Source organism: Caretta caretta, chromosome 10, assembly GCF_965140235.1.
Source record: "Caretta caretta isolate rCarCar2 chromosome 10, rCarCar1.hap1, whole genome shotgun sequence".
NCBI lineage: Eukaryota > Metazoa > Chordata > Testudines > Cheloniidae > Caretta > Caretta caretta.
The window spans coordinates 33,179,150-33,196,358 of record NC_134215.1 but is presented as its reverse complement, the minus strand read 5'-3'; the positions used below and the strand labels follow the sequence as shown (position 1 = coordinate 33,196,358).

Here is a 17,209-nt window from a genome sequence, read left to right as displayed (position 1 = left end):
GCTGTAAACTTTGTTAACAGGTAGCATCAAGTAAAAGGCTTGTAGGCAATTTATTGTTTAAAATCTTGGGCCCAGCCTTGGAGCTGCAGGGGCATCCCAGCAACTAGTGTGCCTCTCATGCTGGCTAAAGATCCTGACAAGGAGTTGGAGGAAGAGGGAGGAGTCAGGTTACTGAGGGGAGCAGGAGGCTGGAGAGCTGCTGCAGCACCAAATGGGAGTCTGGCCTTGTTATATGGAGAGGACTGAGGAAGGCAAGCAAATCCATCTGATACGGAGAGCCAAGGGCAGGGCTGGGGAAGGAGTCTCCATCTGTCAGGATCAGAGGCAATGCCAGGAAAAACTGCGGGAGGAATCCAATCTGCTGGGCACTGAAAGTGGGTTGGTGGTAGGTGGAACTGGAGGAGGGGAGGCCGGAAGTGGAGTGCCCAGCTGCTGGACGCTCATGGACCCCAGGCATTTCTGTGGGTCACGGTGGCTGTGCACCAGGTTGACTGCTGCAGCCAGTTTGATGCTCTGGAGCTGCTACTACATCTCCATCTCCCTGGCTCTTCCTTCTCTTCAGGCACCCCACCTCTCCTCCCTCTTCCTCCACTCTTATGTATCCTCTCTCCTCCTTCACCCTGTCAAAGCCCTGCACAGGGTGAGATGGGAAGGGAGGTGAAGAGGACACATACAGCTGCGGTGTGACTTAGAAATTAGCCATTCAGATGTGCACATCATTGACCTGGCCCCCATGTCAGCTGATTTATTACCCTTGTCCTCCCTCCTCTGGTTTGGTCAGGTACTGGGACAGGGGCTGAGACTCTTATTTCTTCATCATGTAAGGCTCACAGGGCCTCCTTCCCCACATGCCTGCTAACTGCTCAGCTCTATGCCAACAGAAAGGGAAAGGCAGCTTCACCTGCCTGATGCCTGCGTTTCTCTCCCTTCCTGTAGGATTTGTGGGGAAGGGTGGATGCATGTTAGGCCACCATCCGTGCTGACGGGGTGTCAGACTAGTAAAGCAAAACAGTCAATGTGCACGTTCCTGGAATAAACAGCTACAAGAATTGTCCCCCAAGCAGTCACATTAGTATAGCAACTCTGAAGACTGTTCTAGTGACCTCCCTCTGTAAATCACCTCGACATGGCCCTCCCTGTGCATAGGGACTTGCTTGCACAGAAATGTTCACCTGCACGCTATATGATGAATGCAAAATATTTGCAGTCTGCCCACAGTTCTCAGCACTAGCTAATAACCATGGACGTAGTTTGACGTCTATATTTGGGAGGGCGGCTCCAGTCAGGCCAATGGGGCTGTGTGTGGCCGGGGGCGACAACAAATTCTGTGCCTGCAGGGGCGCCATTTCAGATGGGGAGGGGCACAACTTTAACAGTAATTCCAGGGGCTACTTAGGCAACTGAAAACTCTAGTGTTTTTGCAGATAACTTAGAAATATCTGGCAGGCGCATTATATCTAATTTCTATATTAAGAAAGAAAAATAAATAAATATTAGGCCCACTCAGCTCTAATACTATCATGTTCTGACATCTTGTGGCAAGTCACTTGAGGGTCACTGGATAGGTTTAAAATTGTATCTTCTTACTCAGATACTCTTACTAAAATCAGACTGGACCATCGTGCTCATCTCGTCTGACCTCCTGCACATCACAGGCCATAGAATCTCACCCACTCACTCCTGTAATAGACCCCCTAACCTCTCAGTGAGTTACTGAAGGCCTCAAATCATGATTTAAAGATTTCAAGTTACAGAGAATCCACCATTTACACTAGTTTAAACCTGCAAGTGACCTGGGCCCTGTGTTGCAGAAGATGGTAAAAAAAAAACCCGGTCTCTGTCAATCTGACCGGGGGGTAATTCCTTCCTGATTCCTAATATAGTGATCAGTTAGACCCTGAGCATGTGGGCAAGACCCACCAGGGAGACAACTGGGAAAGAATTCTCTGTAGTAACTCAGAGCCCTCCCCATCTAGTGTCCCGTCTCCAGCCAGTGGGGATTTTTGCTACCGGCAGTTGCCGATGGGCCACATGCCATTATAGGCAGTCCTGTCATACCAGCCCCTCCATAAACTTATCAAGCTCAGCCTTGAAGCCGGTTAGGCTTTTTGCCCGCACTGCTCCAAACTTCACTCCTCTGATGGTTAGAAACCTTCACCTAATTTCAAGCCTAAACTTGTTGATGGCCAGTTTATATGTATTTGTTCTGGGGTCCACCTTGATGCTTACCTTAAATAACTCTGCTCCCTCCCTAGTATTTAGCCCTCTGGTGTATTTATACAGAGTAATCATAGCTCCCCTCAGCCATCTATTGGTTATACAAAACAAGCCAAGCTGTTTGAGTATCTTCTCATAAGACAGGTTTTCCTTTCCTCAGATCATCTTAGTAGCCCTTCTCTGGACCTGTTCCAGTTTGAATTCATCTTTCTTAAACATGGGAGACCAGAACTGCACACAGTACTCCAGATGAGTCTCACTAGTGCCTTGTATAATGGTACTAACTCTTCACTGTCTCTACTGGAAATACCTTGTCTGATGTATCATATGACCGCATTAGCCTCTTTCACCACCACATCACATTGATGGCTCATAGTTATCCTCTGATCAACCGATACACCCAGCTGTTTTTCCTCCTCTGTCACTTCCAACTGATAAGTCTCCAGCTTAATAGCAAAAATTCTTGTTGTTAGTCCCGAAATGCATGACCTTGTACTTTGCATTATTAAATATCCCATTTCTATTATTCCAGTTTAAAAGGTCATCCAGATCTTCTCGTATGATATTCCAGTCCTCCTCAGTATTGGCAATGTCCTCCAAGTTTGTGTCATCTGCAAATTTTATTAGCGCACACCCACTTTTTGTGCCAAGGTCAGTAATAAACATGTTAAATAAGGTTGGTCCCAAGACTCATCCCTAAGGAACTCCACTAGTAACCTCCCTCTAGCCTGAGAGTTCACCTTTCAGCATGATCTCTTGTAGTCTCCTCCTTAACCAGTTCCTTATACACCTTTCCGGTCTCATATTAAACCCCATCTTCTCCAACTTAACAATGTCTCATGTGGAACTGTATCAAATGCCTTACTGACATCCAGGTAGATTAGATCTGCTGCCTTTCCTTTGGCTAAAAAAATCAGTTACCTTCTCAAAGAAAGGTATTAGTAACTTTGTTACAACCTCGTGAATATAACAGTTGAAACAATTGTAGAAAAATCTACAATTATTTTCTATCATTTAGGTTATGTCTACACTGTCGCTACAGCCCTGCCGCTAAAAGATGTGCAGTGTAGCCACTCTTTGTCGGCAGGCAAGAGCTCTCCCACCCACAAAATAAATCCACCCCCAACGAGCGGTGGTAGCCTTGTCAGAGGGAGAGCATCTCCCGCCGACAAAGCGCTGTCCACACTGGCACTTTTCATTGGTAAAACTTTTGTCATTTGGAGATATGTGCTTTTTTTCACACCCCTGAACCACAAAACTTTTACCAACGAAAGTGCAGTGTAGACAAAGCCTTAGGCTACTTACTTTTTATAGGTTTCAGAGTGGCAGCCGTGTTAGTCTGTATCCGCACAAAGAAAAGGAGTACTTGTGGCACTTTAGAGACTAACCAATTTATTTGAGCACAAGCTTTCATGAGCTACAGCTCACGTTGAGCTGTAGCTCACGAAAGCTTATGCTCAAATAAATTGGTTAGTCTCTAAGGTGCCACAAGTACTCCTTTTCTTTTTACTTTTTACAGTTCACCAAGCTTGGAACAGATCATTTAATTTTAGGAAAAAACCTATCTTAATCACCTGTTAATCACTCTGTTTATAAACAATATTCGGAGTCTCTGCTTCAGAAGCACAAGCTGGGAGCAGCTCGTCTCCTTCTCTGCAGAACTCATTACATTGTACATTAGGCTGCCTGCCCCTGAGGCTTGCAGTTTGGGGGGACAATGCCTCCCATGTGCCCCCCCCAAATGCTGCCTATACTAATAACTTGGCGGTGAGGTCCGAAGAATGCTAAAATTTTATTATTTTTAGAAAAGATGCATCTGTAAATTAAACAATTGTCAAAACTCTGACAATCTTTTTTTATTATGCTGCTTCATAAGCTGCACTGATTTGCAATGAGCCTTCCTGCTCTGAGTGAGAATTAATGAGGCTCTGATGCAATCAAATTCCAGATGAACCCAGAGAATTGTTTATAGATGTCAGTCATATGTACAGGGGACAATTAACCCCGATACCTGTTTGTAACATTACATCATTGTACAGCCAACACAATTTGAAAATGTTTCAGAGTTGTAGCCGTGTTAGTCTGTATCAGCAAAAAGAATGAGGAGTCCTTGTGGCACCTTAGAGACTAACAAATTTATTTGGGTTTAGGCTCAGAAGTTTGAGCGCAAATAAATTTGTTAGTCTCTAAGGTGCCACAAGTACTCCTTTTCTTTTTGCGAATACAGACTAACACGGCCGTTCCTCTGAAACCTGTCGTTCTTTTTAGAGTTTGAAAAGTAGATCATCTACATCTATCATCTTGTCATCTGAAAGTCCCTGGTCCATACCAGTGTTCCTCTTGTTCTAATGCTGTGGCAGCATGGCACAATGTTTTCAATAGAGAACTACTTTCAGTGGGGAACAAATACCATGATCTACCCAAGAAACAGCAATGCGGCCTTTCTGTTCCTGGTGTACACATACGGATGTGTAGCATTCTGCATTTCCCCATCTGATAGGCAGTCTTGGCAGAATTTGTTTTTGTTTTTTTAAAATAATTTTTACTGAAGTTGTTTCTTTTTAAGCATTTTTCTATTTTTATCAATTTAAATTTTCACAGTTGTGCAAAATTATGTTAAGCATTTTAAAAACTTTTATCTATTTAAATATTCCCAGTTGTGGGAAATTATGGGGGAGAGTCAAACAGTGGCGTGGGGGTCTGACTAATTATTTAATGACAGTAAATGTTGAGATTCAAAGAGTTAAAGCTTTATTACCATTAAAACACAATGATCAACATCATATGCAAAATATATACAGTACCGATCCTTAACTCAAACTCTAAGTTCTCGAGCAGCATTTTTCTTATTTTGCCTATCTGTAAATATTGTTTATCAATGGAAATATTTTTGGTGGGTTTGTGTGTACATGATTAAATTGACATTTACCAACAAAAATCTAATCCATCCAAGTCTACTCATAGGTTATGTATAGAAGGGCTTTTCTGTTGCACGATCTTGAGTGGCTCTCTAAACTTAAAAAGAAAGGAGTACTTGTGGCACCTTAGAGATTAACAAATTTATATGAGCATAAGCTTTCATGAGCTACATGCATCCAATGAAGTGAGCTGTAGCTCACAAAAGCTTATGCTCAAATAAATTTGTTCGTCTCTAATGTGCCTCAAGTCCTCCTTTTCTTTTTGCGAATACAGACTAACACGGCTGCTACTCTGAAACCTCTCTAAACTTAGATTGTCCTTGTTATACAAATTGTCTTTGTTATGCAAAGCTTGGGAAGGCTGAGAAGAGCCACACGGGAGTTCGGATGCTTAGCATCTGTGTACTGTTCCCTTTCATCTGCTTTTGGATTAGCTGTGTCTTGTACATTGTGTTGCGCTGCATTGTGCTGTGACCTTGGTTGCTGTTATCCTCAAAACCAGCGCCAAACCAGTTTCCCTTGCTTGGGTGTCACATGCCTTCCTGAACAAATACAGTTGCATGGCCCAGTGTGTTGGCCCCATTGCAGACGTGACAGTACAGACAAGTTAAATAGTTAAGCAGCTGTGAGGATATGTATGCTGTGGCTTTAAATCTGTAACAGGAAGCTAGGCAAGGGAGCAGGGCTGGGTAAGATTCTAAGTAGAAATTCAGCAGGGAAGCAGAGAGAGAGAATGGCTTTAGGGATAATACTGTTTTCCTTGTTCTAATAAAGTTCCTTGTTCAGCGTTGGGAGAAATCAACTCTCTCTCTGATTGGTTACCACTGTCACATGCCAGTTCCTTGTTCAGTGTTGGAAGAAAGGACTCTCTCTCTCTCTCCTTTACCACTGTCACATGATGAGGGTTGCTGCTGCAGCTGCCTGTTTTCTTCCCAGGAGCCTAGACTGAGCAACTGCTGCTTCCCTCCTCTCCTCTCTACACTATCTGCCTTATTTAAAGAACCTTCTGTTACTAGCCATGCTGGGGACTGTCTCCGACTGTAACTAGCCTCCTAGGGGAAGCTCCGGACTCTGCAAACACTAACTCCTGAGATGGAAATTCCAGGTAATTGAGAGAACTTGGGGAAAGTGATTCTGTAAAAATGCTTCACCTCCCCCATCTCTGCTCCATGTGTGTCTGTGAGTCACAGATCTGCTGCTTTATTGGCACACACAGGCTCTTAGCTGATCCCGATATTGGAGCGAGCATGTATGCAGAAATGGAACAATAACCAACTCTCCCAGCTGGAGGGGGAGGAGAGAGAAAGGAAGGAGATTGAAGGGGATAGGAAAAATAAAAAAAGAGCTGACGAGGTCCAAGAATAGTGCTGCCCAGACCCGTTACTGCCTCATCCCTGGGCAGATTTAGTCTAACAGGAGTGAGACTAAAAGGCAGTGCCCTGTCTCTGCCTAATAATGATGCTGCTCCGGGGACACTCCCCACAGTGTAGCTGTTTATTCTTCTCTTTTACAGTGTTTAGTTCAGGCTCTGTTAAAGGGACATGATACACATGTCTGTGCATTTAGTGCTGGTGGAAGGTGCTGGGTCTTCACCATAGTAAAGGCACCAAGCAATTCCCAGTGGCAAAGTGTAGATTTTTGTACCCAAGCTGGTAAAGCAGAGCTCAGAAGTTTGACTCCGCCACTGCCTGAAAGTTAATGGACCTGTGCCATGAGCTCAAGCAGTAGAGGCTCATGCCCTTAGCTTAAGAGGTCTTGGGCTTGATCTCCCAGCTGTGGTGTTGTTACGAGCAGCAGCCTCATAAATCCTGTTGTGGGGGACAAAGACCCACATGGGGTTACTATGGGTCACACATGGACACACAGTGGGCACAGGATGGAGCTATGAAGTGTGTTTTCTGTAGGCTGCTTCCTTCTGAGTCGTTATTGACAGGGAGAGAGCAGCAGTCTGTATGGGGCGAGGGAAGTGGGTCTGGAGTGTGGGCACCCTGGGTATAAAGGCCCAGCTGGGAGTGATGAGTCTAAGCCAGGATTCATGGGAGCTATTATTGTTCCAGGGTGCATAAGGTAAGGGAATCTGGGCCAAACCTGGGAGCCCCTTCCCTGCCCAGTGGGGTTGAAGCAGGCAGGGAGCTGGGGATACTTGTTCCAGCTGCCAGCATTTGAGGAAGTGGTCATGTCTTTCTCCTAGGCAGAAAGGGGCCCTGAGGGTGACTCTGCGGGGACACTGCAGGAGAGTGACGGGTTTCCTCATGAGTGTTAGGAGCTTTGTAGTCTCTGAAGCTCCCAAGGTTGCTTCTCTGGCCCCTGGCCCTGGCTGGTGGAAATATCCTATGCATTCTACTTCAAGCAACCCATAAATGCTCAAGTAATTTCTGGGCTGGGAGGGGTGTCAGCTCCTCTGTGGGGGGCTGGGGCAGTTGGGCTCAGAGGAATTCCCACTGCTGCCCCATTCTAGGCAGATGTTCTCCGTATTCTTGCTGTGCTCTGGTAAATACTGTGTTCACCAGGGAACTCCCTTTTGCTCCTTAGTGCTCTCCTACCATCCTTCCCTTTTCCCTTATTTTGCTCTTTCCCCTCTCTCATGCTGCTGTCTCTCTCCCTCTCCCTTTTCTTTCCTTCTCTTTCCATCCTCCCTTCCTTCCCTGACCCAAGCTCTCTCCCCCCTCCATTCTTTACTATCATCCTCAGCCCTGGCCAAGATTTTCTCCACCTCTTCCCCAGCCCAGTCTCTCACTCAGCCTCCCAAAATCACCACTCTCCACTCACACCCCCCCATGATGGTCACACCCCCACCCCCGCAACTCCTATACCAGGCACCTTGTCACTACAGACCAAACCACTCACACACTCGTCATCCCAGCACTCTGCCCTACATCTCCCACACAACATTCACCTCCCCATTCACACCCCCAAGTCACACTCTAGCCCAATTCCCTTCCTGCCCAGCAGCAGCTTCCATTGAGGTTGTTCCCAGCCCTCCCCACCACATGGAAGAACTGGAGTAGCCGAGAGAGTCTTCCCTGACCCCCATGTGGGGAGCAGGAGCTGGCCTCTCTCCCCCTCCCCATGTTGATGGGGAACTCTGAGTCTCAGATCATTGTCTTTCTCCCTGTGGTGGGGTAAGGGTGGAGGCAGTCCTGCTAGACAGATAAGTGGGCGCAGGCAGTGCTAGTAGAGAGCAATCACTGCTCCTGCACTGCTGCAGCCCCAGCCAAGGGGCCACCTGTTGGGGCCCATTCCAACCATGCTTTCTGCCCTGATGGCCCCAATGCCTTTGTCACCTCCCATACCGTCCCTCTGGGAAGGAGGCTGAGAGACATTGCACTGCTGCTGATCTCCCTCTGCTCAGGGCTTCAAAGGGGGACAGAACTAGGACATTGTCCTGCCTGGGGTCCCTCCGCCCCAAGGGCTGGTTCTGGTCTCTAATAGGCCTGGTTAGAGATGTGCAAGTGGCTTGTTTTTGCTTTTTGTCAAGTCCCTCAGTGTGTGGAGATCCCTGAATTTTGTATGCGGCACAACACACTTCCCAGGAGGTATTTCCTTTCTGTGCAGGTGAAATGTTCCCTCAGCAAAGAGAGGGGCTGGGTTTTAAACCCCAGAGGGATCTGTGTAGCAAATCTTTGGTGAAGAGGTGACAAGCCCTGATCTTGCCCATTTCTCCTCCCCTGAGCAGGATTTCCCATTCCCAAACAAGACATGATCTCCAGCCGGGAATGAGAGGAAGAGCTGCGGGTCCCCACTCTCCAGAGCTACGATGAAAAGGAGATGCTGAGTGGCACCTGCGCAGGTGAGGAATAAACTAAACCGTTTGGGAACTGTCAGTGAATGAGGTGAAAATCTGGGTTTGCTGAAGTGCTGCCATGAGCTCCCAGCATCCCAGGTGAACAGGAATAGCAAACGGGCGATTCAGAGGGTGTAGCTGTGGAGTCTGTGCTTGTGTGTAGAGGGACTAGATGAATGGTGCATTAAGTCTGCCTATTTCTGTTCTCTGCAAGGGTTGTGTGGCTGGGCCTTGAGGCCATGAATAGGCCAGATGAGACTGGGATGCTTGTGCCTCAGTGAGAGCTATGTGGCTTGGACTTTTGGGTCTGTGATCAGCCTCAGTGGTTGAAGTCTCTGTGGGGTGAATATGTCACTGGTACTGAGAGCTGGCCAGTGAGGCTTAGGTGATAAGTCAGATGCCAAGGGGAGAAGGAGGGGGAGGATGGGGTGGGACTTTTGAACTGATGAACTGGAGCAGCAAACAGGGGTGTTTTGGAGGCACAAAACTAAAATAGTTAGGCAGCCTTCAGTTAGTTGTGGCCCCTTCTCCACAGGGCCTTCTTTATGAAAACATAGGGTGTCCAAACAGAACAAAACCTGCTATAGCGAAACAAAGACGGAAACTGCAACCAATGGTCTCCCCATGTAGACCTCAGGGTGGGACTCCAGCTCAGACCCAGCTGTTCCCCCATCTCCCAGGAAGCCCTTTATATGTCCCTTGCTCCCTCTAAGCAGCAGGGTTAATTGGCTGCTGCATTAACCTGTTAGGGTCTGGGCTAGGGAGTGCCTTTTTACCCTGTCATGCACTCCTGCAAGTGTGGCAAAGGGCACGCTCTGTGAAAACGTCACCTGCCCCTTATGGGGAAAAAAATTGGTGTTTCCATGTGCTGTGGTGCACCAAGAAGCAAATGGCTGCAGGGCGTGAGTCTGGGGTTGTCATCTTTCATAGCCTGCAGCTATTTAAGGGGGGCCTGGTCCGTGACCAGGGTGAAGGGTGCTTCCAGGAGGTAGTATCATAATGTCTTCACTGCCCACTTCGCTGCAAGACTTTCCTTTCCTATATTGGAATAGTTCTTCTTCTGTGGGAGAAGCTTCCTACTGAGATTTAGGATGGGGTGTTCTCCATCCTCCGTCACCTGCAATACAACCATCCCAAGTCCCACCTCAGAGGCATCACTTTGTAGTATGACTCCTTTTGTAAAATCTGGACTCAGCAGGTCCAGTTTACTACACAAGATGCGCTTGACTGCGCCAAATGTACCTGCACAAGCCGGTGTCCATTGGACATTTTGAGGGGCTTGTCCTTTAGGGGTCTGGGAGGGGTGCTGTTAGGGGAAAACCTGGAGACAAAGCATCTGTGATACCCTGATAACCCCAGGAATGTCTTTGCCTGCCTTTTGGTGGGCAGGGATTGGGAACTCTAGCGGGACTTTCACTTAGCTGGCCAAGGGTCAGATTCACCCATTCTCCAAGGTCTAAGTGTTAAATTTTGGTACTACTCACCTTGCACTTAGGCCTGCTTCCCTTAGAAACTTCAGCAATCCTCTGGAGATGCTCTCCCCATGGACTAGAATAGATTACAGCATTGTTGAGCTAGGCAGCAGCGTACTGCCGAGAGGGCCGTAATGCCCTGTCCATTAGTCACTGGAAGGTGGCAGGCACCCCACAGAATCTAAATGGGAGGGTTCAGAACTGACATAGGCCAAAATGGGGTAGCAAATTTTCTATGGATTCTGGTGCCAGAGGAATTTGCCAGTAGCTTTAATATGGTCGAATGTGGTCATGAACTGGGCCCTATCCAGCAACTCATCTACATCAGCATGGGATTTGAGCTGAACTTTGACATGGCATTAGAACATAAGAATGTAGGAACAGCCATACTGGTCAGACCAATGGTCCATCTAGCTCAATATCCTGTCTTCTGACTGTGGCCAATGCCAGGTGCTTCAGAGGGAATGAACACAACAGACAATCATCAAGTGATCCATCCCCTGTCACCCATTCCCAGCTACTGGCAAAGAGGCTAGGGACACCATTCCGTCTTGGCTAATAGCCTATCCTCCATGAATTTATCTAGTTCTTTTTTGAACCTTGTTATAGTCTTGGCCTTCTCAACATTCTCTGGCAAGGAGTTCCACAGGTTGACTCTGCATTGGGTGAAGAAATACTTCCTTTTGTTTGTTTTAAACCTGCTGCCTATTAATTTCATTTGGTGACTCCTAGTTCTTGTGTTATGAGAAGGAGTAAATAACACTTCCTTATTTACTTTCTCCAAACCAGTCATGATTTTATAGACCTCTATCATATCCCCCCTTAGTCGTCTCTTTTCCCAGCTGAAAAGTCCAGTCTTCTTAATATTTGCTCAAACAGAAGCTGTTCAATACCCCTAATAATTTTTGTTGCCCTTTTCTGAACCTTTTCCAATTCCAATATATCTTTTTTGAGATGGGACTACCATATCTGCACGCAGTTTTCAAGATGTGGCCATACCATAGATTTATATGGAGGCAATATGATATTCTCTGTCTTATTATCTATCCCTTCCCTAATGATTCCCAGCATTCTGTTCGCTTTTTTGATTGCTGCTGTACATTGAGTGAACGTTTTCAGAGAACCATCCACAATGACTCCAAGATCTCTTGAGTGGTAACACCTAATTTAGACCTCATCATTATATATTAACTGTTCTAACATCAACACAAAACATGAACGCTATTGTCTGACTTGGGAACTAGAACAATTGGGCTGCACCATTCACTTTGCAACTCCTCGGCTACCCCTCGTTCTAACCTATTTTCTATCTCCCTCTTGAAAATCTCCCATGTTCATTCAGGGATTTAGAAGCCTCTCTTCTGTGCACTGACTCCTGGGATAATTTGTATGTGGTGCTCTAGGAGGTGAGTGTTCACAGGCCTGGTGGTGAAGACATCATTAAAGTTCTGGACTAGCTTTCAGGTTTACTCTCTCTGCTAGCTGCAGGTTAGTCTCCCAGAGTTAGATTTTAAGGTCAGAAGGGACCATTATGATCATCTAGTCTGACCTCCTGCACAACGCAGGCCACAGAATCTCACCCACCCACTCCTGTAATAAACCCCTAACCAATGTCTGAGCTGTTGAAGTCCTCAAACCATGGTTTAAAGACTTCAAGGTGCAGAGAATCCTCCAGCAAGTGACCTGTGACCCACGCTGCAGAGGTAGGTGAAAAACCCCCAGGGCCTCTGCCAATCTGCGCTGGAGGAAAATTCCTTCCCGACCCCAAATATGGCGATCAGCTAAATCCTGAGTATGTGGGCAAGACTCACCAGCCAGATGCCCAAGAAAGAATTCTCTGTAGTAACTCGGATCACACCTCATCTAACATCCCATCATAGGCCATTGAGCATATTTACCGCTAATTGTCAAAGATCAATTAATTGCCAAATTTAGGCTATCCCATCATACCATCCCCTCCATAAACTTATCAAGCTTAGTCTTGAAGCCAGATATGTCTTTTGCCCCCACTGCTTCCCTTGGAAGGCTGTTCCAGAACTTCACTCCTCTGATGGTTAGAAACCTTCGCCTAATTTCAAGTCTAAACTTCCTGATGGCCAGTTTATATCCATTTGTTCTTGTGTCCACATTGGTACTGAGCTTAACTAATTCCTCTCCCTCCCTGGTATTTATCCCTCTGATATATTTATAGAGAGCAATCATATCTCCCCTCAGCCTTCTTTTGGTTAGGCTAAACAAGCCAAGCTCCTTGAGTCTCCTTGCAAAAGACAGGTTTTCCATTCCTCGGATCATCCTAGTAGCCCTTCTCTGTACCTGTTCCAGTTTGAATTCATCCTTCTTAAACATGGGAGACCAGAACTGCACACAGTATTCCAGATGAGGTCTCACCAGTACCTTGTATAACAGTACTAACACCTCCTTATCTCTACTGAAAATACCTCACCTGATGCATCCCAAGACCGCATTAGCTTTTTTCACGGCCATATCACATTGGCGGCTCATAGTCATCCTGTGATCAACCAATACTCCAAGGTCCTTCTCCTCCTCTGTTACTTCCAACTGATGAGTCCCCAGCTTATAACAAAAATTCTTGTTATTAATCCCTAAATGCATGACCTTGTATTTTTCACTGTTACATTTCATCCTATTGCTATTACTCCAGTTTACGAGGTCATCCAGATCTTCCTGTATGATATCCCGGTCCTTCTCTGTATTGGCAATACCTCCCAGCTTTGTGTCATCCACAGACTTTATTAGCACACTCCCACTTTTTGTGCCAAGGTCAGTAATAAAAAGATTAATTAAGATTGGTCCCAAAACTGATCCCTGAGGAACTCCACTGGTAACCTCCCTCCAGCCTGACAGTTCACCTTTCACCCATCGTAGTCTCCCCTTTAACCAGTTCCAGTTTAACCAGTCCACCTTTCAATTTTCATATTGATCCCCATCTTTTCCAATTTAACTAATAATTCTTCATGTGGAACCGTATCAAATGCCTTACTGAAATCGAGGTAAATTAGATTCACTGCATTTCCTTTGCCTAAAAAATCTGTTACCTTCTCAAAGACGGAGATCAGGTTGGTTTGGCATGATCTACCTTTTGTAAAACCACGTTGTATTTTGTCCCAATTACCACTGACCTCAATGTCCTTAACTACTTTCTCCTTCAAAACTTTTTCCAAGACCTTGCATACTACAGATGTCAAACTAACAGGCCTGTAGTTGCCAGAATCACGTTTTTTCCCTTTCTTAAAAATAGGAACTACGTTAGCAATTCTCCACTCATACGGTACAACCCCTGAGTTTACAGATTCATTAAAAATTCTTGCTGATGGTCTTGCAATTTCATGTGCCAGTTCCTTTAATATTCTTGGATGAAGATTATCTGGGGCCCCCCGATTTAGTCCCATTAAGCTGTTCAAGTTTGGCTTCTACCTTGGATGTGGTAAAATCTACCTCTATATCCTCAGTCCCATTTGTCATCCTACAGTTATCCCTAAGCTCCTCATTAGCCTCATTAAAGACTGAGGCAAAGTATTTGTTTAGATATTGGGCTATGCCTAGGTTATCCTTAACCTCCACTCCATCCTCAGTGTTTAGCAGTCCCACTTCTTTCTATGTTTTCTTTTTAATTATATGGCTATAGAACCTTTTACTATTGGTTTTAATTCCCTTTGCAAGGTCCAACTCTACATGGCTTTTGGCCTTTCTCACTGTATTCCTACATGTTCTGACCTCAATAAAGTAGCTTTCCTTGCTGATCTCTCCCATCTTCCATTCCTTGTAGACTTTCTGCCTTTTCTTAATCACCTCTCTGAGATGCTTGTTCATCCAGCTTGGTCTACAACTCCCGCCTATGAATTTTTTTCCCCTTTCTTGGGATGCAGGGTTCTGATAGTTTCTGCAACTTTGACTTGAAGTAATTCCAGGCCTCCTCTGCCTTTAGATCCACAAGTTCTTCAGTCCAATCCACTTCCCTAACTAATTTCCTTAATTTTTTAAAGTTAGCCCTTTTGAAATCAAAAATCCGAATCACAGATCTATTTTTGTTTACCCTTCCATTTAGTTTGAACTGAATTATCTCATGATCACTTGAACCAAGGTCGTCCCCTACTACCATTTCTTAGAATTTCATAGATTTCATAGAATATCAGGGTTGGAAGGGACCTTAGGAGGTCATCTAGTCCAACCCCCTGCTCAAAGCACGACCAATCCCCAATTTTTGCCCCAGATCCCTAAATGGCCCCCTCAAGGATTGAACTCACAACCCTGGGTTTAGCAGGCCAGTGCTCAAACCACTGAGCTATCCCTCCTTCTATAAGGTCTTCACTACTCACCAAAGCCAAATCTAAAATGGCATCCCCTCTTGTTGGTTCAGCAACTACTTGGTGAAGGAATCCATCAGCTATCGCATCCAGGAAAATCTGAGCCCTTTTATTATTACTAGCACTCGTCCTCCAGTCTATATCTGGGAAGTTAAAGTCTCCCGTGATCATGCAGTTTTCCATTAGTATTTACTTCATTAAAAACATTAAAGCGGTCTCTATCCATATCCAAATCGGATCCCGGCGGTCTATAGCACACCCCAGGCGCTATCCCAGGGGAGGCTCTAGTAGCTTTCTTCCCCAATGTGATTTTTGCTCAGACAGACTGTCTTATCCATTCCATCGCTTCTTATTTCTTTACATTCTACCTCATCATTGTTATACAATGCTAGTCCCCCACCTTTTGCCTTTATTTCTGTCTTTCCTAAACAGCACATACCCTTCAATACCTGTACTCCAGTCGTTACTACTATTCCACCATGTTTCTGTTATCCCTACAATATCTGGTTTCACTTCCTGCACCAGTAGCTCTAGTTCCTCCATTTTGTTACCTAGGCTCCTTGCATTAGTGTACAAATATCTTAATTTTTGCTGTTTGGCTTCACTCACATTCTTTACACGATTAGGCACAGACATTCTACCGCCAGTATCACCTATTAGACTGGTATCTACACTACCCTTCCTCCTTATGTCCATTCCTCTACTCACGGCTGTATCCGTTCTTACTTCGTTTTCTTCCCTTTCAATGCTAAAATCCGGCGTGGAGATTACCTGGACATCTCCCAGCCATCTCCCCCAAATTCCTAGTTTAAAGCTCTCTTGATCAGTTGTGCCAGCCTCCATCCTAGAAGTCCATTTCCCTCCCTACTCAGGTGAAGTCCATCCCAAGAAAACAATCCTCTGTCCATGAATGCCTCCCAGTGGCCATACATCCCAAAGCCCTCCTTATAGCACCACTGCCTGAGCCATCTGCTGATCATCATAATCTTGTCGCATCTTTTCTTGCCATTCTCTAAAAACAGGCAGAATCCCACTGAAGATCACCTGAGCCTCGATTTCCTTAAGCGTTTTCCCCAGCCTGGCATAGTCTCCCTTGATATATTACAGCTAGATTCTCGCTGGATCATTTGTTCCCACATGAAGGACAATCTGTGGATTCTTTTCCACTCCCGTTAGGATCCTCTTCAGCCTCAGGTCCACATCCCATATCTTAGCACCCGGCAGAACACCCTTCTGTTCTCTGGATCAGCTTTAAAGGCCTGTCTATTTTTCTCAGTAAGGAGTCTCCAATCATGTAGACCTGCCTTTTCCTGGTCATGGTGCGATTCTCGGGTCTATCCCCTGTTCCCTCTGGCTGCAAGTCCTCTCGATTCCTATTCTCCCTTGCAATCCTCTGCAACCCATCCTGTATCCTCCCGGGGCTCATATTTGGTGTTGTTATCTCCATTGACTCTTCCCCTCTTCCTATAGAACTAGCTGCTCTTCTCTTCTTCCTTGTCCTCCCACCTTCAGTGACCACCTGCTGTGCCCCTTCTTCATTTTTCAACTCTGCAAACCTGTTCCTGAGCTCTATTTCTCCTTCACTAGCCCGTCTTTTCCTCTGCCTGGTTCTCTTAGTCACGTGCTTCCACTGTCCACTTTCCTCACCCAGCAGTCTCCCCTCAGAGTTCTTTGATCCTACTTCCATCTGCAAGTCTGAGCTTTTCCCTTCAGCCTGCTCATGTCTTTGCTCCATCATCCACTTGAAACCCCTTCTAAACTCAACCAGAGTTTCCACCTGCATCTCCAATCCTCGGATCTTTTCTTCCATCAGCTCTATCAGGCAGCACTTCATGCAGACAAAACTCTTACCAGGTACCTCCTTCAGGATCATGTACATGCCGCAGCTTCCACATCCAGTCATCTTCATTGTGTCTTCCACTGCTTGGGTCACTACCACTGCTGCCTCTGTATCTGTCATAGCCTTCTCACCTAAGTCCTGTTAGTCCGGGAAATACAAACCAAAACAAAACAAACCCCCAACAAGCACCACAATACTCCCAGAACACCACACACTCCCTTCACTAGCCTGTCTGTTCCTCTGCCTGGTTCTCCTAGTCTTCCCCTCAAACTCCCACTCAAACTCCCCTGCAGACCCCTGCCTCTGGTACCTGAGGGCCCAAGTCTAATTCTTGTTGAACAGGGTGGATAAACATGGCCTCACAGTTCTTTCAGGGCTTTAGTACATTCACTCAGTAGATCTACTAACCAAATCTCACAAGCTAACTCCCCTACTCAGCGCACTGTCTTACAGGGCCTCTGCCCTTTAGCTAGTAGTTTGCTCTCAGAGCTAGGTAGTAATAACATCATTCTCTGTTGATACACCATCAGCGCCACATTTCTATTATAATATAGCTCCTGTGAGTTTTGCAAAGCCTGAAAATTCTGCCGGACAAAGGCGGCCCTATCAAGTCCATCCATTCCTGCAGATTTGGGACATACTGCACAACATTC

General features: G+C 45.9%; 1 protein-coding gene across 3 annotated transcripts in view; it reads left to right on the top strand.

The window, feature by feature from the left end:
- The first annotated feature begins 5,664 nt into the window (after positions 1 to 5,664).
- LOC125643730 (uncharacterized) overlaps positions 5,665 to 17,209 on the top strand; it is a 67,440-nt gene continuing 55,895 nt past the window's right edge. The window contains exons 1-2 of one of the 3 annotated variants that reach the window (XM_048866826.2): positions 5,665 to 6,240; positions 8,812 to 8,925. In XM_048866826.2, the coding sequence (XP_048722783.1) occupies positions 8,904 to 8,925 (22 nt within the window). In that variant the 5' untranslated portion in view covers positions 5,665 to 6,240; positions 8,812 to 8,903. The remainder of the gene's footprint in view (positions 6,241 to 8,811; positions 8,926 to 17,209) is intronic. The other 2 variants (XM_075132847.1, XM_075132850.1) reach the window with 2 other exon arrangements.